This window comes from Plecotus auritus (assembly GCF_963455305.1).
Source record: "Plecotus auritus genome assembly, chromosome: 8".
Classification (NCBI taxonomy): domain Eukaryota; kingdom Metazoa; phylum Chordata; class Mammalia; order Chiroptera; family Vespertilionidae; genus Plecotus; species Plecotus auritus.
In genome coordinates this window covers 163,284,576-163,310,579 of record NC_137782.1, presented here as the reverse complement: position 1 = coordinate 163,310,579, position 26,004 = coordinate 163,284,576, and the positions used below count along the sequence as shown (strand labels likewise).

General features: G+C 43.5%; 1 protein-coding gene across 1 annotated transcript; it reads right to left on the bottom strand.

Annotated features, from left to right (window-relative positions):
• Window positions 1-317: 317 nt before the first annotated feature.
• PPM1G (protein phosphatase, Mg2+/Mn2+ dependent 1G) lies at window positions 318-25,590 on the bottom strand. The gene is made up of 10 exons (XM_080686559.1): window positions 25,210-25,590; window positions 6,203-6,272; window positions 5,620-5,705; window positions 5,030-5,162; window positions 3,935-4,347; window positions 3,220-3,357; window positions 2,400-2,634; window positions 1,899-2,028; window positions 1,234-1,336; window positions 318-933 (listed from the first exon to the last, which is right to left on the bottom strand). Exons 1-10 carry the CDS (start codon window positions 25,327-25,329, stop codon window positions 727-729), a joined length of 1,635 nt encoding a protein of 544 aa, XP_080542685.1. The 5' UTR covers window positions 25,330-25,590; the 3' UTR covers window positions 318-726.
• Window positions 25,591-26,004: the final 414 nt, after the last annotated feature.

Genomic DNA, 26,004 nt, shown 5'->3' with positions numbered 1-26,004 from the left:
CAGAGATCTGATAGAAAACGACTGGCAAGGGCTGAAGCCCTGGCAGTCATGAGCCCTCCCTGAAGGAGGAAATTATTCCTGACTCCACAAGGGGGTGAGGATGAGTAGCGATGCAAGCCCAGCCTGCCAGTAACTCATGGAGCTAAAATACCTGTGCCCCCCTCTACTGGACACGCAGGCTCGCGTGGGACGGACACACACACACCCCAAATGGCTAGGTAGATGCTACTACTGATAGGGTCAAGTCTGAAGCGCCCAGGCAACCTGAGTGACCAGGACAGGATGGGAAGGCAGCAAAGAAAAAAGGACACTATGGGTTCGATTAGGTTTTGGCCTTTAGTCTGAAAAAGTGTTTGATTGAAAGTGTACAACAGAGAGCGGGTGCAAGCGGCCGGGGCCATAGAGCCGCCAATAAAAAAGAATGTCCTTAAATAAAGTTCACAGAGTAAAAACCAGAACCTCCAGTCCTTCCCTCCAACACAACAGAGCACAGAACCAGTGATGAGCCCCAAGGAGCAAAGAGGAGGCTGGGGAGAGCAGCAGCGGCTCCCGGGCTGCTGTGTGGAGGGAGAGCCCTCTTTGGAATGGGCTGAGTAAAGCCACCCAGTTCCCCCTGCACACCTCACAACCACTGCTAAGGCTAAAGGAAAAAGACAAAACTCAGTCTCAGGTCCGGAGGGCTCAGAAAACAGTCTCAGGGGGCAGGAGTCTGGACAACCAAGTCCGCTAGTCCCGCTTGGCCTTCTTCTTGTTGTCACTGTTGCCATTTTCTTCAGCCTCCTCAGTAGAAAGCACCTCCTCCAGTTTCCGCTTGCCACTCTCTGGCTGAATCTCTGCTGTGTTTCGGGGCTTGAAGCAAATGATGATGCAGGTCATGTTGTCACACCCTGTACCGTCCCCAGAAGTGTCTGGTGCCAGGCACTGATCCAGCAGCTACAAAATGGAAGGGGTAACAGTTTTAAGGTTTGAACACCTTTCCGGAAACCTCAAGTCACACTAGAGGGGTGGTCATGACAGATAAGGTGGCAGAAGGAGAGAAATGGGTCACAGGTATTACAAAACAGCCCATTTGCTAGTCCATGAGGCATAAGGTAAGTCAGGGAAATGAGGGAAGGTGGAACTTTCTAAGTCAGAGCTTGGCATCTGTCACTAATGAATGATACTCCTATGCTCTGGTCTTAGAGAAAACCTTGGCTATGCAGCCCAGACACTCTCTTCCAACCTGGGACTCACCTCTTCCACGATGGATGACAATAACCGAAGCTCCCCATTTTCATCACGCTGGCTAATCTTTGACTGAATAAAGTCTATAACTTCCTGGCTGCTCATCACATTCCTGGGATCAGAAACAATAGTCAGAATCTTCTTTAGTCCCACCCAAAGCAGAGTGGAGGAGTATGGATAGAGGTGACAGCTTGGCCAGCGTAAACACAGAGATTGTCCTCAGCTCTGCCTTAGGCTTGGGAGTCTTGGTACCAAGCCATCTGCCTAAACTCTAATCCTAGAGCAGCTTGAGAAAAGATGCTGAATGCAGCCACTCAATGGATGATATAAAGCCAAAGCAGGCTCTTGTCTGCTCTGTGGATAGAGCATCAAATTGAAGGGTCCCAGGTTCGAATTCAGTCGAGGGCACATGCCCAGGCTGTGGTCTCAATCCCCAGTAGGGGGGCATGCAGGAGGCAGCCAAACAATGATTCTCTCTCATCATTGATGTTTCTATCTATCACTCACTCTCCCTTTCTCTCTGAAATTAATAAAAATACATTTAATAAATAAATAAAATCAATAGAAATATATATTTTTAAAAAGAATAAAAATAAAGCCAAAGCAGCTCAGAGCACTACACGAGAAGTAATGCTGCAGAAAAAGGAATTTTAAGGCATTCTGCCAGTGCTCACCAGATGCCATCACAGGCAATGACCATGAATTCATGGTCATCTGTGAGAGTCAACATCTTGATGTCAGGAAGGGCTGATATCATCTGTTCCTCAGGTGGCAAGTTCTTGTTTCTCTTATAGAAGTGATCTCCTGAAGTAAAGGAATACTTGGTTAACGAATAGTTTGGGTACTTCCCATAGACTTGTATTTGAAGCCTTGCCATTCATTTCCTTCCTTTCCATAATCTAATGGACAGAACTAGTCTTTCTGAGTTCTAGTCTTTCTAGTTTCAACCCTGACTTTAGGTTGAATCATAAGTAACTCACTAACCTGTTTTTTCCATCATTCAGAAATGATACCCATATTACCTATCTCATAGAGACATTTAAGGTTACAGGTGGTAGATACAAAAATATTTGGAAAGGTACAAGGACTATGAAAATTAAAACTTGCTACTACATAGTCTGAAGCAGAGAAAAAGACCCCAGAAGTCTTTCCATACATAGTCCCCTAGTTCTTACCAATGGCTCTGGAGAGATTGAGGCCCCCGTTGACTCGACCATCCATAGTAACCTTGCCACCAGCATTCTTGATGCGTGCTAGCTCCACTTCATCCTCCGGCTTGTGGTCATAGGACATGTCTAAAGCTTTGCCAGCCTCAGACACCACACAGCGAGAGTCTCCTGCATTGGCTACAATCAACTGCTTCCCTCGTATCAGAGCCACTACAGCTGTTGTACCACTGTCAGAGCCAGGCTTAAGAAGGAGAAAGAAAGCATCATGGAAGCTTCTGAACACGAGCTTCTCATCAGTGCTCCCCTGACCATTCACCTATGCTTTCTCATCTCACTAGGACCACCAAGAGAGCTTTAACAAAAAGGAGGATCACAGCCCTGACCGGTTTGGCTCAGTGGATTGAGCGTCGGCCTGCGGACTGAAGGGTCCCGGGTTCGATTCCGGTCAAGGGCATGTACCTTGGTTGCGGGCACATCCCCAGTGGCGGATGTGCAGGAGGCAGCTGATCGATGTTTCTCTCTCATCGATGTTTCTAACTCTCTATCCCTCTCCCTTCCTCTCTGTAAAAAAAATCAATAAAAAATATTAAAAAAAAAAAAAGGAGGATCACAAATTTTATATTTCCAGAGACTATGGCATGCTCCCTCTGTTTTCTGAGACAATTCTACCCAAAAGACCTCATTCCCTTGGCAGAAAAAAAATCCCCCCATGACCATGACTTCAATACTAAAATAGCAAAGGGATCCCCTCTCCCAAAATCAAAATCAGGGGATTCACAACTGCCTCTTGATTCTTCTAAACCCACAGCTTCCCCTCCCCACAGACCTCCTCTTTGCCTTCCATCCCAGGGACCATCATCTCCTCCTCTTCTTCCTCATCCTCTTCAGCCTCCTCGGTGTCATCCTCATCTTCTTCATTCTCTGCCTCTTCACTGCTGTAGCCATCCTCTTCCTCACTGCATTCCTGCCGGAGGGATGATCCCAGGCAACTGAGACTGGAATGACCTCCTGCCCCACTCCCCCAACTCCTATTCAAAACAAAGAGGCCCTCCTGAACACAGGTCCTCAAAACCCTAAAAGATGCAACTATATGATTACAGTGAGAAATATGGGGGAAGGGAGAGGGCTAGCATTGGAATAACTGATATCCTGAAGTGGGCTCACCAGTCTTTAGCAGGAAGCCCTGGGGAAGGCCAAGGCAATCAGCCAAAAGCACCTTCTAGGCAACATGACCAGGAATTAAGTTGCCCAGAAAAGGAAATACCCAAACATCCAAAGTAACAACTATCATCTTCCTATTCTCTCTCTAGGAGACAGACTCTTTCAAGGCCACAACTAAATCTATTTGTTAGTGTATCATCAAAGAAAGAGATAAGAGGGCTAATGGTACCTGTGTTGGTGGAGATAATGAATTCAAGAAAAGCTTAGCATATAGTGGGTCTTTGGGGATGTCAAAATAGAAAAGAGTCAAACAGCTATGAATGGCAACCAAACAGGCCCCTCTGCAATTTCAGCATCTATCAGCCCCTATAGGCCCTTACCTCGCTGTCTTCCTCTTCCTCCTCCGCCTCATCTGACTCATCCTCACTGTCCTCAAAGAACTTGGACTTAGCAACTCGAGGCAGCTTGTCGGAGGCTGAAGAGCAGGAAGGCCCAGCCTCACCAGTGGGAATGCCAGGCTCACCACCTTGGCCTGCCTCTGTACGTTCCGAGTTGGAGGAAAGGCCTGTGTGGACCTTGGCTGTGGGACCATTTTCCTCTGAAGAAGATTCCCTAGATGGGTCCTCAGATCCTGCCTCCCCATTGAGGCCCTGGGACCCAGGTTCCTCGCCTGTCCCAGCTCCAGATTTGCTGTGGGGAGCACCCTTGTGACAGTTCTGCCCGTAGCGTGTCAGCAGCTCTTCAATAGTCATGGTAGCCTCTTCATGCAGCAGTGCAGCCTCCTCATTGTCCACTGCAGGTAAGAGGCTAAATCAGCGCCCCCATGCCAGATTCCTCATGGGATTGGTCACTCTTACTACATCCACTGCCCTTGCCGCCTGAGTTCCAACTTCCCCACCACTCCCTACTCCTAAGGGTCCTCTGACTTATCAAGTCTCAGAAAAACACCCTTTGCTTCCTTCTCAAGTAACATCTGCCTCCATAGCCTTCCTTTGGTCTTTGTCTTTCACCCCCTTCTTAATCAAAGGATCACTAGTTATATTTTCCTTATAACCTCACTTTTTATTAGTAAGTTGGAAACCCTATTCTGGCTGAGGACCCGGGAAGCCCACAGTGCCAGTCTAGGCCTATGGCCAAGGCTTAATGACTGGTTGCTGGGGCTAATGACAGCTCCGGTCTTGAAAAAAGGTCACATAAATATTAATAGGAACCAGAAAGACCCCATTCACAATGACAAAAAACAATGCACATAAAAATGCTTACAATTAAGACACTAGGCACTCAACAAAGGTTAATTCTATTTCTCCTTTTCATAATCACATGCAATGCAGGAGAACATAAGAGTTCTTTAATTTGAGGACTCTCTAAGTGCCTAGGAAGTCATCCTCTCTTAGAATTGATACAGAAATAACATACACTAAATAACAGTATTTTAAAATGCTGATTTCCTCTCAAACATGAGATGCCACACTTACCATCATCTTCATCAGCTACTTTTTCTTTTTCATCTTCATCCTCAGTGGGTCGCCCTGCAATCTGTGCCAGCTCCTTAATGACTTCCTCAGTGGTCAGTTTGGCATCAATAGCCAAGAAGGCATCTTCCAAAGCCTAAATATAAGCAAAACAGTATGAGGCAAGTGTAGGAAAAAGTACAGCAGGTATAAAATAAATTGCCTAGATAGAATCCTAGTCACAAGGATGGGGTGCAAATTAGAATGTGATCCACCACACTAGGAGACACTCATATATAAATGAAAAATAGTTCAGAGACCTGGGGATGATAAGGCAGCTCTAAAAAGGCTCAGGTGGGAATAAGCTTATTTTATTTTTAAATATGGAACACTTCACAAATTTACGTGTCATCCTTGTGCAGGGGCCATCCTAGTCTTCTCTGTATGATTCCAATTTTAGTATATGTACTGCCAAAGCGAGCACGGAATAAGCTCGTTTCAGGCAACGAATTCTTTAAGAAGAAGTTAGGTGGCAATGAGAAAGGAAAAGCCAAGGATCAGAAAACAGGGGAAAGCCTATAGAAGGGAAGAATGAACATTGTGGGAAGACAGACCTTCTGTAGCTTGCCTTCTTTGTAAGCCTTCTGATCTTTGATGATATCAGGAAGATATTTGGCACAATACAAGGCAACTTCCTCCCCTAGAAGAAAGGTAAGGTCACCCAGAGCACTGCTTCCCACACATAGAAAGTAATATAATATCTATATATCATACTGGAATAAACTCCAAGCGTTGAGGAGATGAATATCTTAGCAAAACTCAACCCTATTTGGAAGACAACATTTGGGAAGTTTTGACTCAGAAAATGGACTTCACGATCACCTCTCTTAGGACTATATTAATATATCCCTTGTTGTTATTTTTTCACTTGCATACTTAGTTTTCAGTGAAGGGAAAAAAAAAAGCTAATGTAAGAAGATTCTTTTCTAGATTAAAACAAGGCCTGGTGAGATTAGGAACCAATACAATATCCTATTAGGACGAAAGAATGGCAGAATAGAGAAAAACAGCACAAGGCAGGAATTGATATCGGAGGACCAGAACTTTGGAAAGTAAAAGAACAAAGGACCTGTTCTTGCCCTATAAAGTCTGGAATTAGAGTGTTAGAATGTTATCAATATGAACTGTTAAAGTTACCTCCATGTCCATCATAGACAGAAAACATAGCTGTCTCACTGTCCAGCTCAGGAATACAATTGTGAGCATCCTAGGAAAAAGAAGAGAATAATTAGCATTTCTCAAGGCCAAAGGATATTCTTCCTCAAGTCATGAGGATCATATTCACACCTTACTAACTCTTCCCTAGCTGACCTACAGGGCCTAGAAATAAGAAAGAAAGACAGAATGATAAACTAAGAAAAGAAGTACAGGAGATGGAGAAAGGCATGAAAGGAAGGAAGAAGAAAGATGAATCAGGTCACTACCTCTGCAGTCTAGCAGCCTCAAGCCTAGGAGATATCAGTCGTCCAAATGGCAGAATGCTTGGCTGTTGGAACTCTAGACCTGACCTTTTTGGATTTGTGGCAACTATGGGAAGAACCAGAATAAAGGATCTTTTAAGTCACTTCCAGATCCATTCCATGAACCAGTGAACTTCAAGGAAGAAAATGCTAGGAAAAATAGTACAATGAGACCAGAAAGCATTACCAACCTAGAAAGTTTCTGGAAGAATCCTACGACAGCCTGAGTGAAAGCACTAGAAAGTTGCAGAACTATATACATTTACACTCTGCCCTACCCGCCAAAACACCATGTAAACACCTTCTTCCTTCAAAGTTTAACTCATTCAAGAAGTTATCCTCAGGCTAGGCAGAGGATATATTTACAAAAGAATATCTTCCTGCCCTCCGGTGTGGCTAAGGTTGAGCATCAACCCATGCATGAACCAGGAGGTCACTGTTCGATTCCTAGTCATGGCACATTCCTGGGTCTCAGTCCCCAATGGGCAGCCAATCAATGATTCTCAATGATTCTCATCATTGATGTTTCTATTTCTCTCTCCCTAGAATCAATTTTTAAAAAACATATTTTAAAAAAGGATATCTTCCCAACAAATAATGTTATTAAATCATGCTGTGTTTAGTACTTGTTACCTGGAACTTACAATGCCCCATATAATCAGCCTTCCCATCTCCTGCCCTAAGCCAAAATTGAGATATTATTCAACCCTGACTGCACAACACACCTGAAAAGTTTATAATAGTCCTGCCACACCAACGTTTCAGTTGGAAGGCTGGGCTTAATCAAATTCTTCTAATAATAAACTCTGCCACCCAAACTAATATTCCATGTTAAGCCATAGTTCAACTAAGACTGTCTGACCTAGGTAAAAGTGTACCACAGTTTACTCTGCCCCATCTTGAAAAACCACCCAACCTTCCTTTCAGGTGCTTTCTACAAACAAGGTTTTAATACACAATTTTATATTTTGATTGATTATCCTTGTGTAAGTTAAGAGTTCTCCTTCCTCTTTCAGGCATCAATTTAAAATTTTCAATTGTACTAATTAAAAATTTCTAATTTAATTCATTTAGAAAATCTGAGTGCAGTAGTTCTTTAGTTACCCCTGAAATAAGACAATGCCTTCACTATACAAGTCTAGAAAATAAAGATATTTTAAAATAGGGAAGGAGAGCACTGAAAAATACCTAGTTCTGTATATCCCTCTGTCTCCAGGAGAAAATGTCCCAAAAGCTAATGGGCTGCTATGGATGGTCCTTGATGGCCTATCTATGGTCACCACCAAATGCTCCTTAGCTTCATCCCCAGGATCTAGACAGCGCCATAGACCAAAGGTCACCTTCTCCCTCTTCTAACCACTCTACCAAAAGCCGTAATGGTCTCCCTTCCCTCTAAGCCAGGGTTTACCTTACTGTGCCTTCCTCTCTTCTCACCACCATTTTCAGTACCTCATTGCCTGCTTTTATGATTGTCTATTTCCCCAGCATTCTCTACCAGTAGTTCTCAAATTTTAATGTGCTTAAGAATTCCTTTGCTCACTCATTCAAATATTTGAGTATTCATTATGTGCTAGGATGAGTTCTGAGTGCTTAGGATAAATATCGGTGAATCAAAGAAACACCCACATTCCATAAAGAAATTATATTCTAGTAAGGAAGAAACACAGTAAGTAAACCATATAGAATGATGGTACGACTCATATGGGAAGATGATAGTGATATGGAATAAAGAAAAGCATGGCTCAGTGGTTGAGAATTGACCTATGAACCAGGAGGTCACGGTTCAATTCCTGGTCAGGACACATGCCCAGGTTGTGAGCTTCGTCCCCAGTAGGGGGCATTCAGGAGGCAGCCAATCAATGATTCTCTCTTATCATTGATGTTTCTATCTATCTCTCCCTCTCTGAAATCAATAAAAATATATATTTTTTAAAAAGAAAAAGTACAGCCCTGACTGGTTTGACTCAGTGGATAGAGCGTCAGCCTGGGGACTGAAAGGTCCCAGGTTCGATTCCGGTCAAGGGCATGTACCTTGGTTGCGGGCACATCCCCAGTGGGGGGTGTGCAGGAGGCAGCTGATCAATGTTTCTCTCTCATCAATGTTTCTGGCTCTCTATCCCTCTCCCTTCCTCTCTGTAAAATATCAATAGAATGTATTTAAAAAAAAAAAAAAAGTACAATAAAGGAGGACTGGTTTGGATTACAAAAAAACAGTGGGAGAACTGAATCAGCATAGGACGTGGTATAGTACAGGCATTAGAAACTGTACCTCGGCAGTCACTACCTAAGTCAGCTGTGTCGAATTAGCTTCAGCAAAATTGATTGTGTCGTATTAACATTGATTTAATCATGTTGATTTTGTTGGCATGGAATGTATATCCAGTTCTATATTTGTACACATTTAACATTAAATTGAAATCATTTCAGTAAATACTGGAGTTCTACAAGTATTGCTTTCCTTAAAAAAAAAAAAAAAAAATCCATGGAGGGTCTCCAAGATATTTTGTTAAATAAAGCAAACTGCAGAGCAATAATATATTTAGTAAGCTGTTTTCTGTCCAAAAAGAAGCACAGGATAATCCATGGACACAGACAGTGGGATGGTGAGATGAAGGTGGGCTGGAGGAGGTCGATGGGGGGGAAAGGGACATATGTAATACTCTTTTTTTTTTTTTTTTTTAATATATTTTATTGATTTTTTACAGAGAGGAAAGGGAGATGATAGATAGCTAGAAACATCGATGAGAGAGATACATCGATCAGCTGCCTCCTGCACACCCCCCACTGGGGATGTGCCCGCAACCAAGGTACATGCCCCTGACCGGAATCGAACCCGGGACCCTTCAGTCCGCAGGCCGACGCTCTATCCACTGAGCCAAACCGGTTCCGGCAATATGTAATACTCTTAACAATAAAAATTAAAAATAAAAATAAAAAGAGGAGGAGGAGGCATAGGAATATGTCTTTCCATAGTGTAATACTATAAGGATACATAGAAAACTAATACAAGCAGTTAACTATAGGAGGGTATGAGGGTGCAGAGGGATGGAAGTGAGAATGAACCACAGGAATGGTTAGCTTTTTCAAAAGTGAATGTTTTTTAAATGCATTACTAAAATTTGAGGAACTAGTCCAACTAATTCCAATTTTTTGGTAGGGGAAGAAGGAGCATTCTTCCTGTCCACTCTTCCCCAGTGGGAACAAGAGAATCAACTGGTCTTTGTCTTGTAATGCCACTCCAGATCACAGCTGTACCATCTCTTTTGAACCCACACCTCTATTTACCATCTATTTTACTTCCTCATCTGTTCCTCACAAGAGCATGTGATCATGAAGCAGATCTAGCCTCAATGAACATATAAAAAAATATTTAACCTCAATAGCAATAAAAGACATGAACATTAAAAATAAGAAAATATCTTTTTGTGGCCCTAGCTGGTTTGGCTCAGTGGATAGAGCATCGGCCTGCGGAAGGGTCCCAGGTTTGATTCCGGCCAAGGGGACATGCCCGGGTTGTGGGCTCAATCCCCACTGGGGGGCGTGCAGAAATGATGAATATGAGTTAATGTGGAAATGAGTTCACAATATATTAAGTGATTAAAAGGGGGGAAAGTACCTGTATGTATATGCTAAAAGTCTGGAAGATGATATATCAAACTTAGGAAGAACATGCTTTGGATAATAATAATTTTCTACATTTTTAATTTTTGTACAATAAGCCATATTGTTCCATTCGTAATAAAATGACCAAAAAAAAACCCCCTACAAACCCCATGAATTGGCCCTATGTAGCCATGCTACCATATATACTACATGCTCTCTGGCCAGCTATCTCTTACCTTACTTTCATCATTTATAAAATAGTATCTATCTTGCCCATATCATCACAGGACTATAAACTGAAATTTAGCACCTGGCTCACATTTTTCTTCTCTATCCTTATTCTCAAAAAGGAATGCACACCATAAAGATTCATCTTATGCCTTGAGGTCTCAGTTCCTAGAACTACTCCACATTACCTTCTCCTCTACTTCCCGGGAGGCTTGAATCTATATTATCACTTGGAACTGTTACACCTTCTCTAAGCACTTCAATTTCCTCCTTTACTCCTTTGATCACAGCCTCCCTACCTTTACCCTTGCCTTTATTTCTCTCTGTTCCTTTCTGAGCCAGAGCTAAGTATTTCAACACTGTCTCTTAGCAAGCTAGAAAACCTCATCCAACCTTGTATAACCTGACCAACTGCTCTCTTTACCCTTGAATCAGAGGCGCTAAGTATTGTAGTCATAAGATGTTATGAAATTACTAGTGACCCGGTGCACGAAATTCGTGCACATTAAAAGGGGATTGATTAGAGGAAATAATTTAATATTGCTATTTGCCCTTTCTCTATAATAGAAGTGTCAGAGATGAAAGAAAATTAGTAAAATGTATATGAAAACCTTCCTCCTGTCAGAGTCTGGCACTCACCACGGGACCCAGAGTCAAGTCCCTGCCCACCCACATGCACCTCAAAATCACGTGAGACCCAGACCCAGCTGGCCCACCCCACATTGGGCTAGATCCAGACCCGGCCAGTCCCACCCTTGTCAAGCCCTGCCAGGCAGGGGGCGTAGCCTCAGGTTCCCAGCCTGGCACCAGGACAGGGGGTATGGCCTGAGGTCCTCCAGCCCAGACCAGGGCGGGGGGCATGCCTTGAGGTCCTCCGTCAAGCCCCACCAGGTGGGGGACACAGCCTGAGATCCCCTGTCAAGCCCCACTGGGTGGGGGGCATGGCCTAAGGTCCCCTGTCAAGCCCCGCCAGGTAGGGGGGGGCACAGCCTCAGCTCCCCCATCAAGCCACGCTAGGCGGGGGTGCGGCCTGAGTTCCCCCGACCCAGCACTGGGGGTGCACCTTGAGGTCCCATCAAGCCCAGCCAGGCAGGCGGGCGCAGCCTCAGGTCCGCTGGCCCGGTGCTGGGGCAGGTGGTGTGGCCTGAGGTCCCCTGTCAAGCCCTGCCGGGCGGGGGGTACAGTCTGAGGTCCTCCGGCCTAGTGCTGGGGTAGGGGGCGCAGCCTGAAGTCCCCTGTCAAGCCCCACAGGGGCAGGGGAGGGTGTAGCCTCAGGTCCCTGCTGATTGCTTATTAAGGCTCCTTAAGGGAACTTGGTCTCAGCTGTGGGTGCATCCATCTTTGTGATGGAGTGATGGTCAATTAGCATATTCCCTCTTTATTAGATAGGATGTTGATTGTGGTCACTACTTACATTTATCTTTTTTTTCTATATTCTCCATTGACTCTTAAATATATTAACCACATTTTCCCTATTCTACCTCAAAACTTCTCCAGCTATATCTAATCTCTCCTTAGTTTTGCCTCTAAAACAGTATTTTTCCTCTTTCTAGATCAACATTCATCTTAAACTCCTAATCTTCAAACTCGTCTCCTCCAACATTTTACTTCACAGAACAGACAATAACCTTAATAGCAATCCAAAGAGCAGTTTTGCAGTTTTCATTCACGCCAGCCATTGTTTGTAAGTAGTACAAACCACATCAGCTTTCTTGAAAGTGCTCTTGGGTTCTATGAAGAACTGTAGTTCTATACTTCCAAATGCCTGTTAATATTAGATGTCCCTTCTCCGCCACAAACTTAACATATGTAAACCGGAACTCAACATATGTAAGTCTCCAAAAAATCTAGAGCTTCCCCTAAACGTAAATGAAATCTGAACTCTCCCAGGCAACACCTAATACAAGTCCTCCTTGATTTCCTGGTTGTCTTCCACTTTCCATCGCTGAGTCCTGCTTGAATTTTCCTTAGTAACTCTGTTCCTGAATTACTTCCCCCCCCTCCCTTATTTATTTACTAGAGGCCTGGTGCACGAAATTCATGCACTGGGGGAGGAGGGCATCCCTCAGCCCGGCCTGTGCCCTCTCGCAGTCCGGGACCCCTTGCTCCTTACCACCCGCCTGCTCACTGCTCCTTACTGCTCGGCTTGCTGCTCCTTAGTGCTGCCGTGGAGGCGGGAGAGGCTCCCACTACGGCTGCTGTGCTCGCCAGCTGTGAGCCTGGCTTCTGGCTGAGCGGCACTCCCCCTTGTGGGAGCACACTGACCACCAGGGGGCAGCTCCTACATTGAGCATCTGCTCCCTGGTGTTCAGTACACATCATAGCAACTGGTCATTCTGGTCAATCCGTCCTAAGGGTTACTTAGGCTTTTATTATATAGATTGTCTAAAGTTTTATATGTCTCCTTTTCCCCCCGATTGACCCCCTCAGCCATTCCCACCCCAGGCAAGCCCCCACCGCCCCAGTGTCTGCGTCCATTGTTTATGCCAGTGGTCGGCAAACTCATTAGTCAACAGAGCCAAACATCAACAGTACAACGATTGAAATGTCTTCTGAGAGCTGAAAACCGACTTGTGCGCATGGGCCACAAAGTTTCAATCGCACTGTACGTGCATGCCTGCACGTGGTATTTTGTGGAAGAGCCACACTCAAGGGGCCGAAGTTTGCTGACCACTGGGTTATGCTAACATGCGTGCATACTACAAGTCCTTTGGTTGCTCTCTAACCCTCCCCTCTGCCCTACCATTTGTCTCTGGATCTATTCTTTTTTTTCAAAGTAATTTTAATCCATTTTTTATATACTTTTATTGATTTCAGAGAGGAAGGGAGAGGGGATAGAAACATCAATGATGAGAATTATTGATTGGCTGCCTCCTGCACGCCCCCCACTGGGGGATCGAGCCCACAACCCAGGCATATGCCCTTGACCGGAATCGAACCCAAGGCCCTTCAGTCCACAGGCCAATGCTCCATTTACTAAGCCAAACCAGCCAGGGCTCTGGATCTATTCTTGTTCATCAAATTATGTTGATCATTATATCCCACATATGAGTGAGATCATGTGATATTTATCTTTCTCCGCCTGGCTTATTTCGCTTAGCATAATGCTCTCCAGTTCCATCCATGCTGTTATAAATGGTAGAAGTTCCTTCTTTTTTATAGTGGCATAGTATTCCATTGTGTAGATGTACCAGTTTTTTAATCCACTCATCTACTGATGGGCACTTAGGTTGTTCCCAAATCTTAGCTATTGTAAATAGTGCTATGAACATAGAGGTGCATATATCCTTTCTGATTGGTGTTTCTGGTTTCTTGGGATATAGTCCTAGAAGTGGGACTACTGGGTCAAATGGGAGTTCCATTTTTAACTTTTTGAGGAAACTCCACACTGTCTTCCTGTGGCTGCACCAGTGTGCATTCCCACCAGCAGTGCAAGAGGGTTCCTTTTTCTCCACATCCTCGACAGCACTTGTTTGTTGATTTGTTGATGATAGCTAAATTACTTTACTCTTAATATAACTCCTCTCCTATCTCTACTCTCTGCCCCCTATACTCCAACCTACTACATACATCCAGTTGCCAAATTAACCTTCCTGATATAACATTTTATTGCTACAACCTTCAGTAGATTCTACTGAATATAAGATTGATTCCCTACAACTTACTGGAAACTTTTTTTTTTTTAATATATTTTATTGATTTTTTACAGAGAGGAAGGGAGAGGGATAGAGAGTTAGAAACATCAATGAGAGAGAAACATTGATCAGCTGCCTCCTGCACACCCCCTACTGGGGATGTGCCCGCAACCAAGGTACATGCCCTTGACTGGAATTGAACCCTGGACCCTTCAGTCCGCAGGCCGACGCTCTATCCACTGAGCCAAACGGGTCAGGGCCAACTTACTGGAAATTTAAAGCACTCAACACCATTCCTACCCATCTCGATAACCTAATCTCTTACCCTCTCATAACTATTCCCCAAAAGACACTCTTGACACTGACCACCCCAGCCCAGCATAGTAAGCATGCTTGTCTCAGAGCCTTTCCTCCTACCCCTACTTCTAATACATTTTCTTCTTCCACTTTTCTCCATCTCATTTTGTCTGTTACACTCTTTCTTTAAGGTCCAATTAGTCTCACCTCCAAGAGATCTTTCTCAATCACACTAATATTCTATGATCACTTCCCCCCTAAACTCTTTTAATATTTATTGCCTCTATCAATAATTTTGGCAATCAGCATATGCTATATGGTATTATTATCCAACATTCCATGGGGCAAAAAGGAGTCCTAGGTCCTAACTAGATTGTAAGCCAACATGAAAACAAAGGCTGTCTTAAATTTCTTTATAGCTCAGGGGCCTAACAGTATGTTCTGCAACACAGCAGGACTTCCACGTTTGCTCCTAATGGTGGGCTCCTAGATGCCTCAAGACAAATACATTAAGGATACCTCCTCCTCCATTTCCTACCTCAAACCCAGAGATGTATCATATCATAACACAACAACCATTGAGATGATCTGGAAGAGATGACTCAGAATATACAGGTCACCTGAGTCAAGGCTCTTAGGTCTTATCTTACTAAATCATATATCACACAACCCCTTCTGACCTTCTAGACAATCAGTGGATCTGTACTAATAAAGCCTTGGTTATCTTTCCTCCCACCCACCACCCACCACCCACCCCCGCCCCCGCCCCATGTCAATCTCCTATGGTTATAAATACATCCACAAACACTCTTGTGTCACTGGGTCAACCATTTGGATCCACGATACATAAATTTATCTTAACCTTTACAAATCAATTTTTAAAATGTGAAGATGGTTTGGAAAGGAATTACCTTTTTTTTAAAGTATTGAACAAAAAGGCCTAGCTAGACCTGGCTGGGTAGCTCAGTTGGTTAGAGTGTTGTTCCGATACACCAAGGCTACAGGTTCAATCCCTGGCCAGGGCACATATAAGAAGCAACCAATGAATGCATAAGTAAGTGAAACAAATTGATCTCTCTCTCTTCTCTTTTCTATCTCTCTAAAAAATCAATCAATAAAAAAAATTTTAAAGGCCTAGCTAGAGAAGATGAGAAAACTAATTCTCAAATTCATCTTCACATTACTTTTAAATTATATGCATGTATTATCACTGTGCTATAGACTTAATGTTTTGTGTCCCCCTAAAATGCATATATTGAAATGTAATCCCCAAAGTGATATATCTGGAGGTGGGCCCTTTGAGTGGTCATGAGGGAAGAGTCCTAATGAATGAGATTATAAAAGAAATGCCAGAGAGCTCCCTTGCCTTATGGAGGACACAGCTATAAGACAGCCGTCTATGAACCAGGAAGTGGGCCCTTATCATACACCTTAATCTTGGATTTTCCACTAGGGTCTAGAAAACATAATTTGTACATCCACGTTTATAGCAGCTCTCTTTACAATAGCCGAAAAAGGTAGAAACAACCCAAGTGTCCATCAACAGATAAACAAAATGTGGTACATACATACAACAGAATATTATTCAGCCTTAAAAAAGGAAATTCTGACAAATGCTACAAGATGGATGAACCTTGAAGACATTATACTAAGTGAAATAAGCCAGATACAAAAAGACAAATCTGTCTTTATATTGGGATTTTTTTTTTCCAAAATATATTTTTATTGATTTCAGAGAGGAAAGGTCAGGGAGAGAGAGATAGAAATATCAATGATGAGAGGGAATCATTGACTGGCTGCCTCCTGCATGCCCCCTACTGGGGATTGAGCCCACAACCCGGGCATGTGCCCTAGACCTGAATTGAACCCATGATCCTTCAGGCCACAGGCTGATGCTCCATCCACTGAGCAAAACCAGGTAGGGCTATATGAGGAGATCTTATAGGAGGATTACATTTCAGCACATGAATTTTAGGGGATGCAAAACATAAAATCTATTGCACAGTGGTAATACATGCATATAATTTAAAAAGTCAGATAGTAATACCAACATGTAATTCTCTTCCCATCCACTTAGAATAGTCAAATTTCATAGAAAGAAAGTAGAATGGTGGTTGCCAGGGACTTGAGAGAGAGGAGGATGAGGGGTTGTTTAATGGGTACAGAGTTTCAAATTTGCAAAATGAAGAGTTCAGGAGATTGGTTGCACAACAATGTAAAAGTACTTAACACTACGGAATTGTACATTTAAAAATGAGTAAGATGGTCAATTTTATGTTATGTGTATTTTACCACAATAAAAATAACAAATATAAATATTTTAAAAAACAAACAACGAAGACAAAAGGGAAAAAAACTTCCCACAAAGAAAAGCCCAATCTCAGATGGCTTCACTGGTAAATTCTACCAAATAGCTAAAGAATTAGCCCAGCTGGTGTGGTTCAGTGGTTGAGCATTGACCTAGGAACCAGGAGGTCACAGTTCGATTCCTGTCAGGATACATGCCTGGGTTATGGACTTGATCCCCAGTGGGGGACATGTAGGATGCAGCCAGTTGATGATTCTCTCTCATCACTAATGTTTCTGTCTCTCTCTCTCCCTCTCCCTTCCTCTCTGAAATCAATAAAAAAAATTTTTTTTTAAAAAGAAGAATTGGCCCAAACCGGTTTGGCTCAGTGGATGGAGTGTCGGCCTGTGGACTCAAGGGTCCCAGGTTCGATTCTGGTCAAGGGCATGTACCTTGGTTGTGGGCACATCCCCAGTAGGGAGTGTGCAGGAGACAGCTGATCGATGTTTCTCTCTCATTGATGTTTCTAACTCTCTATCCTTCTCCCTTCCTCTCTGTAAAAAATCAATAAAATATATTTTTAATAAAGAAAGAAAGAAAGAAAGAAAGAAAGAAAGAAAGAAAGAAAGAAAGAAAGAAAGAAAGAAAGAAAGAAAGAAAGAAAGAAAGAAAGAATTGCCCTGGCCGGTTTGTCTCAGGGGATTCAGCGTCAGCCTGCGGACTGAAGGGTCCCGGGTTCAATTCCAGTCAAGGGCACATGCCCGGGTTGCAGGCTTGACCCCCAGTGGGGGGCGTGCAGGAGGCAGCCAATCACTGATTCTCTCTCATCACTGATGTTTCTATTTCTCTCTCCCCTCCCTTCTCCTCTGAAGTCAATAAAAATATATTTTAAAAAAAGGATTAATACCAATTCTTGATAAAGTCTTTCAAAATACAGAAGAGGCCCAGCCCGCGTAGCTCACTGGTTGGGCATCGACCTATGAACCAGAAAGTTGCAGTTCGATTCTGGTCAGGGCACATGCCTGGTTGCAGGCTCTATCCCTAGTGTAGGGCATGCAGGAGGCAGCCGATCAATGATTCTCTCTCATCATTGATGTTTCTCCCTCTCCCTCTCTCTCTCAAATCAATAAAAATGTATTTTAAAAAAAAGAAACATGGCCGAAACCGGTTTGGCTCAGTGGATAGAGCGTCAGCCTGCGGACTGAAGGGTCCCGGGTTCGATTCCGGTCAAGGGCATGTACCTTGGTTTCAGGCACAACCCCAGTGGGGGGTGTGCAGGAGGCAGCTGATCGATGTCTCTCTCTCATCGATGTTTCTGACTCTCTCCCTCTCCCTTCCTCTCTGTAAAAAATCAATAAAATATATTTAAAAAAAAAAAAAAAGAAAGAAACATGCCGAAACCGGTTTGGCTCAGTGGATAGAGCGTCGGCCTGCAGACTGGAGGGTCCCGGGTTCGATTCCGGTCAAGGGCATGTACCTTGGTTGCGGGCACATCCCCAGTGGGAGGTGTGCAGGAGGCAGCTGATCGATGTTTCTCTCTCATCGATGTTTCTAGCTCTCTATCCCTCTCCCTTCCTCTCTGTAAAATATCAATAAAACATGTTTAAAAAAATAAATAAATAAAAAGAACAAGGTTTTAAAAAAAAATAAAATAAAAAAAAGAAACAAAATATAGAAGAGGAGGTAACATTTCTCAACTAATTCTATGAGACCAGTATTATCCTGATACCAAAACCTGCAGATACAACAAAACTACAGACTTAATAATGTTATAGTAATGCTCCTCAGTTGATCTACTAAAATCCCAGATGCCTGTTGTACAGAAATTAACAAGATGATCCTAAAGTTCATATGGAAATGCAAGGGACCCAGAAAATAAGAAAAAAGTAAAAGAACAAAGTTGGGAGATACACTTCCTGATTTGAAAACTTACCACAAAGCTATAGCAACCAAGACAATGTGGTACTGGTATAACAATAGGTATATAGATCAATGGAATATCATTAAGAGTCCATAAATAAACTCTCATATTTATGGTCAACTGATCTCTAACAATAATGCCAACATAATTCAATGAGGGAAAAGAATAGGCTTTTTAACAAATGGTGCTAAGACAACTAGATATCCACATGCCAAAGTATAAAGGTGGATCCCTTCCTTACACTATACACAAAAAATAACTCAAAATGAATCTCGGACGTAAATGTAAGAGCTAAAACTATAAAACTTTTGCCCTAACCGGTTTGGCTCAGTGGATAGAGCGTCGGCCTGCAGACAGAAGAGTCCCAGGTTCGATTCTGGTCAAGGGCATATACCTTGGTTGCGGGCACATCCCCAGTAGAGGGTGTGCAGAGGCAGCTGATTGATGTTTCTCTTTCATTGATGTTTCTAACTCTCTATTCCTCTCTGTAAAAAAAGTCAATAAAATATATTTTAAAAATAAATAAATAAAACTATAAAACTCTCAATAAACTGGACTTCAAAATTTAAAACTTTTGTGTTTCAAAGGACACCAACAAGAAAGAAGAAAGGCAGGAAGGGAGAAAATACTTGCAAATCCTACTTGATGAAGTACTTGTATCCAGATTATAAAAAGAACTCTTAATCTCAGTAAAAAGAGAAAAAAGACAACCCAATTAAAAATGGACAAAGGATCTGAACAGACATTTCTCCAAAGATATATAAAATGGCCAATGAGCACAAGAAGAGATGATTAAACAGCCTTAGCCATCAGGGAAATACAATCGAAACAACGAGATGCCATTTCATATACACTATTAATAAAAAAGACAGATAATAACAAGTGAAGGGAGGATGTAGAAAAACTGACACCCTCAGACACTGGTGGTAGAAATATAAAATGTTGCAACCCTAAAATAGTTAGGCAATTCCTCAAAATGTTACACATGGAGTTATTACATGACCCAGCAATTCCACTCAAGAGAAATAAACTTTTTTTCCCACACAAAAACTTGTACATTAATATTCATAGCATCATTATCCATAAAAGCCAAAACATAGACATCTAAACATCCATCAACTGATGGATAAACAAAATGATAAAATGGAATATTGTATTCAGCCATAAAAAGGTATGAAATACTGACAGATTAATGATACAACATAGATAACCTTTAATAATATCATGTTTAGTAAAAGGATCCAGATAAAAAGTGACATATTTATAATTCCATTTACATGAAACTAGAGGCCCGGTGCACAAAATTCATGCATGGGAGGGGGGGTGCGGGCACGGGGTCCCTCAGCCTAGCCTGTACCCTCTTGCAGTCTGGGACCCCTCAGGAGATGTCCGCCTGGGGGGATCGGGCCTAAGCCGCAGTCAGACATTCCTCTCGCAGTCTGGGATCCTTGCTCCTTGCCACCCGCCTATAGTGGAGGCAGGAGAGGCTCCTGCCACCACTGCTGCGCTTGCCAGCCATGAGCCCAGCTTCTGGCTGAGCAGCGCTCCCCCTGTGGGAGCGCACTGACCACCAGGGGACAGCTCCTACATTAAGCCTCTGCTCCCTGGTGGTCAGTGCGTGTCATAGTGACCAGTTGTTCTGCCAGTTGGTCGATTTGTGTATTAGGGTTTTATTATATAGGATGCTCAGAGTGACTTGGTAATATTACAAAGTTTCTTTTGGAGGTTATTAAAATATTCAAAAATTGATAGTGGTGCCCTAGCTGGTTTGGCTCAGTGGATAGAGCTCGGCCCTCGTACTGAGGGATCCCGGGTTCAATGCATGTACCTCAGTTGTAGGCTCGATCCCTGGCCCTGGTCGGACACATGCAGGAGACAACCAGTAGATGTGTGTCTCTCACATCTATCTTTCTGTCTCTCTCCTTCCCTTCCACTCTCTCTAAAAATCAATAGAAAAATATCCTCAGGCCCTAACCAGTCTGGCTCAGTGGACAGAGCCTCAGCCCACAGACTGAAGGGTCCCGAGTTCGATTCTGGTCAAGGGCATGTACCTTAGTTGCAGGCTTGTCCCCAGTGGGGGACATGTGGGAGGCAGCTGACCGATGTTTCTCCCTCACTGATGTTTCTAACTCTCTATCCTTCTCCCTTCCTCTCTGTAAAATCAAAAAAATATATTTTAAAAAGAAAAAGAAAAATATCCTCGGATGAAGATTAACAAAAAAAAAATTGACAGTGGTGATTCCTATAGAACTCTGAATAAATTAATCACTGAAACGTATACTTTAAATGATATATATGGTATGTAAGTTATGTCTCAAAATATTTTAAAATATGTGTTTATTGATTTCAGAGAGAGGGAGAGGGAGAAGGAGAGAGAAACATCAATGAGAATCATCAATCGGCTGCCTCCTGCACTCTCCCTACTGAGGATAGAGTCCGCAACCCCGGCATGTGCCCTGACCAGGAATCAAACAGTGAGTGACCTCCTGGTTTATGGATCTATGTTCAACTACTTAGCCACACCGGACAGGCTCAAAGTTATTTTAAAAGTGACCTGTAGGTACATTTTCAAATACTGTATGATTAAACGTTGTTATTCTCCATCTTTGAATTAAGTTAAATTCAATTCTAAAGATTTGTGCTTCCCAGAAAGCGTAATTTTAATAGCAGCTTAATATGAGAAGAGCTACGGATCAAATCTGTTAAATTTCTACACTCAAATTCAAGTCCTTACCTCTCAAGGATAATTCCAAAATGATAACCCAACAGAGGATCAGGAGCTGAGAAGCAGTAGTAACAACTGCTAGGAGATTGGGCAATAGAAATAATTTATGTAAAATATTCTTGAAATCTTGAGGAATAAGTTCTGATTGTACCTGAGCCAGTCTGATTGTACTTGAGAACTTATAAAGAAATAGTATAATAGAAAACAATTTCTCCACATTTATGGGCATACCTTTGGTATCATTTCAGACTAGCTTTGAATTGTGACGAAGAGGTACTGAATGCTCATTAAATGAAAAGAATGCCCTTTTATAAGAATTGCTTAACTGCATCCCAGACAATGGAATTCTGACCTGGTTCAGTAAGTAAAAAAGGGCTTTAAGCTAGAGATGAGACACTAATCTGAGGATCAGACATAAAAGCTCTTCAGCCTCAGATGCCCTCTCTCAAGTGGAACCCCACAGCATGCTTAAGGTAGCTTATTTTATATTTTTTTAATATATTTTATTGATTTTTTACAGAGAGGAAGGAAGAGGGATAGAGAGCCAGAAACATCAATGAGAGAGAGACATCGATCAGCCGCCTCCTGCACACCTCCCACTGGGGATGTGCCCGCAACCAAGTTATGTGCCCTTGACTGGAATCGAACCTGGGACCCCTCAGTCCGCAGGCCGACGCTCTATCCACTGAGCCAAACCGGTTTTGGCTTATTTTATATTTTTGCCCATTAATATAATAATTGAAACTGTCATTCAGATATCTTAAGAATTTTCTACTCAACACTGTCTACATTCAATTCTAGACAACCCTCTATGACCATTAATAACCTAGCAGTGAACAACCAGTATATTCAAGATTATACTCCCTTTAAAAAAGGGCAAATATAATTTAGAGAAACTTTTTTTTTTTAATCTTACCTCCCCATTGAAAGCATTTTATCACTTTCAGAGAACCTCACAACCAAAAACCACAAGTCCCTTTAAGACTTTATTTCAGCCCTAGCGGGTTTGGCTCAGTGGATAGAGCGTCCGCCTGCGGACTGAAGGGTCCCAGGTTTGATTCCAGTCAAGGGCACATGCCTGGGTTGCGCGCTCAGTCCCCAGAGCAGGGGGGGGGGGGCATGCGGGAGGCAGCCGATCAGTGATTCTCTTTCATCATTGATGTTTCTATCTCTCTTTCCCTCTCCCTTCCTCTCTGAAATCAATAAAAAATATTTTTTTAAAAAAATACTTCATTTCAGATTGGACTTCTCACTAGCCACCAAAAACTCGGGAGCTTTCCACATATATTTCTCAGGCACCATTTCACTACCTACCTCTTAACCCCCAAAATATATACCTCAACCAGCTTAAGGGTCCCTCCAAACCATGGAGAAGGAAGAAAGGAAGAGAACATCAACTGTGGTATTTTGATTACCCCTCCTCAAAGTACCCTGGTGCCATAGAAAGAGGAGCTGGAGAGAGGCAGAAAGTGTAAAATGCCAGCTAGTGACAGTTGCCATCCTTCCCTTAAGAGAATGGGTAAAATAGTGTTCTCTTAAGGCTAAATCTATGAGTTAGGATTTTAGCAACCTTTGTAATGCATATTGGCATGATAAACTTACCTCAATGGAATCATTAGAACCAAGCAAATAAGGTCAATAGACTTAACTGATGGAATTAAGATTCAAAGGTTAAGAGGAACAGGAGTATACTTGATGAAAAGATTCACTCAAGCAGCGAGATGAATAGTTATTTTCTTGCCATACCAAAGAAATTATGTTGTACTTTGGGGAGAAAGGAAAAACCAAGCCAAAGGGAAAGTTATCAAGGAAGCAGAAAAGGATCCCAAACAGGACCTGAAGATGATTTTGTTAACTATATTTATTATTTTTTAAAATACATTTTTATTGATTTCAGAGAGAGAGGGAGAGAGAGAATCATTGATTGGCTGCCTCCTGCATGCCCCATACCCGGGATCAAGCCTGCAACCCAGGCATGTGCCCTGACCAGGAATAAAACTATGACCTCCTGGTTCATAGCTGTACGCTCAATCACTGAGCCACTCCGGCCAGGCTGAAATATAGCCATAGCTATATTTAACTATTCAAAAAAGGTAAATTCAGAAACAGTACCTAGGAGGATTTAAAAAACCCTAAGTAGTTATCTCTCAAAAGGGAGATTAAGATCTAAGTAATAGTCTAATGAGATCTCCTACAAACCAAACAGCCCCAGATGAAAAAAAGTCATTTTCTAGTTAAAGGAGAAACCAAAATTAAAGGGAAACATCCTGCAGAGAGGAAGCAAACAGCACAGAATCACTGAGCAAATGACTCGGAAAACTTAATACCCAATTCATAAAGAAAATGAGAATAGTACTAAGAAATGGAAAAACCATAGCAGAGAGTAAATTGGAAAGTATGGAATGAGAAACCTGAAGGAAAAGTCTTACTGTGAGATGAGATAGTCACCTCAAATCTTAAAATATTAACAGAAAATGTCATAGAAATGGAACCTCCAAACTACCAACTAACCCAAACCCAAATATATAAATGTTTTCCTTTTGAAACTATATCCAGGTATTTCTAACAGACAATTACATTTACCAAGCATTCTGTAAGCTCAGTACTCTGCACCACAGTGAAATATAAACATTATACTTCAGATGATAAACATCCAGTATCTTGAACAATTTCATCCTACAGATTCTTTCCACCAAGGCACAAGTGTTGTAACCTTTCTGGGCCTCAACTTCTGAGCTGTAAAAGGTGGGAGCCGAACTCGATGACATGAACTATAGGATCCCCTCCATTCTTGAAATTTATACCTACTGATAGAACTGTTTCAAGTCAACTGTAGGTATATTTGAGTCTGAGAACAAACCTTGAAGTTTATACTGTCATTCCGGAGCTAACCACAGGGAGGAGCGAGGGATTTGAAGAAATTCCCCAGGGAACAGTAGTCTGCTGTTACCTGAAGCCCACCTAGTAAGTGGATAAACCCTCAAACCCAGACATAATTAGAGCATTTCCCTAACGGTTATGGGAATAACCTTTCTGCCCAGATCTCACAATACTCCTCCCAAAGACACATCTTACACAGGTCTTTCTCCCTTTCTTTCCTAGTTTTCTCTGCTCTCTTTTGTAGTTTCAAATCCATTTTACCCAATAGTACTCTTTTTTATCCAGACTTTTCCCCTTTTACCCAGAGTGAAGTTTTCTAGAAAAGAATGTCAGTTCTCTGTAGGTTAAGACAAAAAAAATATTAAATGACTGAAAACCAAGGAGACTATAAACTACAAGCACTGGCAAATGACATTATTAAGTTTCGAAAAACCCCAAATGAAAAAAAAAAATCAAGCATAATTTTTAAAAAGGAATAATACTGATTGACATAATTCAAGTTTTCCAAAGGCCGTAAAAGGCCTTGAAGAGAATACGGACAATTCTTGGGAGGTCAGGTCGAGCCTCTGAAATTAACATGCAGTTCCCAGGGCCAGGCCATTAGGTGTTAAGAACTCGAAACAGAGTATTTGCCGGGGTTTCCTTTCACTGTCAAACTCTTCGCCCAACAAGGCCTCTCACATACTTAAAATAAAAATATAAAAAATTAAGTACAGTCATTCACATCTATTTGCCTCTTCCTCGCAAAAGTAAATGAATGGTCTCTCTTTTCCTCTTCACTCCCACACTAAACCTCACACCGTTTATAAGCCTGGAGAGCTGTGCTGGCACGAAAGGAAGGCGCGAAGGCACGGGGAGAGGGCGGTCAGTGTCGGAAGGTGCCTCTCTCCACATGGCAGAGCCCTTGCCGCCGAGCTGGCCACCGGCGCACGGCTCCCAAGCATCGGCAGTTTCCTCGCGCTCTCGATGCCGCCCCCCAAAACTGCCGCTGGGGAGTCAGGCTCTCGATCCAGACTCGTCCCCGGGGACGACCCCATCCCCCCGCTCCCTTTTTCTCCATCGAGTTCCCGCCCTCCAGCGACCAGTCTCTGGGCCCCTCCGGCCTCACCTCCATGGAGACTCGCCAGCCCTGCATGGCGGAGAAGCCGTAGGGCAGCGGCAGGCGCGGCGCGCCGGCCCCGTCCCCGGAGCACTTCACCGTGTTGGGCTGGGAAAGGTAGGCGCCCATGGCGGCGGCGGGCCGGTGGCCTCAGGGGCAGGCAAACGGAGCGCGACCCGTGCCGCGCCGGAGCCGGGAGCCCCCGGGGCGCGCGTGGCAGGAGCGGCCGGCGGCGCAGCGACGCAAGGTGCCGGTGAAAGGCGCGAGGCCGGCCAGGAGGCGGTAACGGGACTGCTGGAGAGAGGGAGCGGAAGCGGAAACGGCGCCGCTCCAGACCCCGCCCGGCCGGCGCGGCGCGGCGCGGCTCGGCGCTGCAGACAGTCATTTCCTTAGCAACTCGCCCCGCCCGCGAAGACAACGGCCCGCCCAACCGCCGCTCCCGCGAGACTGACGCGGCCACGCCCACCAACGGCCGCGGTCCCCGGCGGCGGGGGGGAGGCGGGGGACATCGCGCGTACCTGGTCCCTGCTGTCCCTCTTCTTGGCTCTCCCACCCGGCCTTTCTCGTGTTTCTCTGACGCTCGTTTGTGTGGGGCCCGGTGCTTCCAGTCCGCCCTCCAGTGTGTCAGCCCCTCTCTCCCCGCTGCGCCCTCAGACCTGCTAACCTCGCCGGACTCGGTTCCGATGAAGTTGATAGTTCTGAGCACATGAAGCACCTGGCCGGGCTTTTAGGAGGTTTGTGTGAGTAGGTTGTGAGAGAGTCTTTTCTGACCAAAGGAAATAAAGACCTCATCTACGACATCCA

Excerpts from the sequence above, each read along its gene's own strand:
- PPM1G (XM_080686559.1), bottom strand. The coding sequence starts at position 25,329 with ATGGGCGCCTACCTTTCCCAGCCCAACACGGTGAAGTGCTCCGGGGAC. Across the intron at positions 4,348-5,029 it reads AGTAGCTGATGAAGATGATG|TGGACAATGAGGAGGCTGCA; the intron begins GTAAGTGTGGCA and ends TCTTACCTGCAG. Across the intron at positions 934-1,233 it reads TGTCATCCATCGTGGAAGAG|CTGCTGGATCAGTGCCTGGC; the intron begins GTGAGTCCCAGG and ends TCCATTTTGTAG.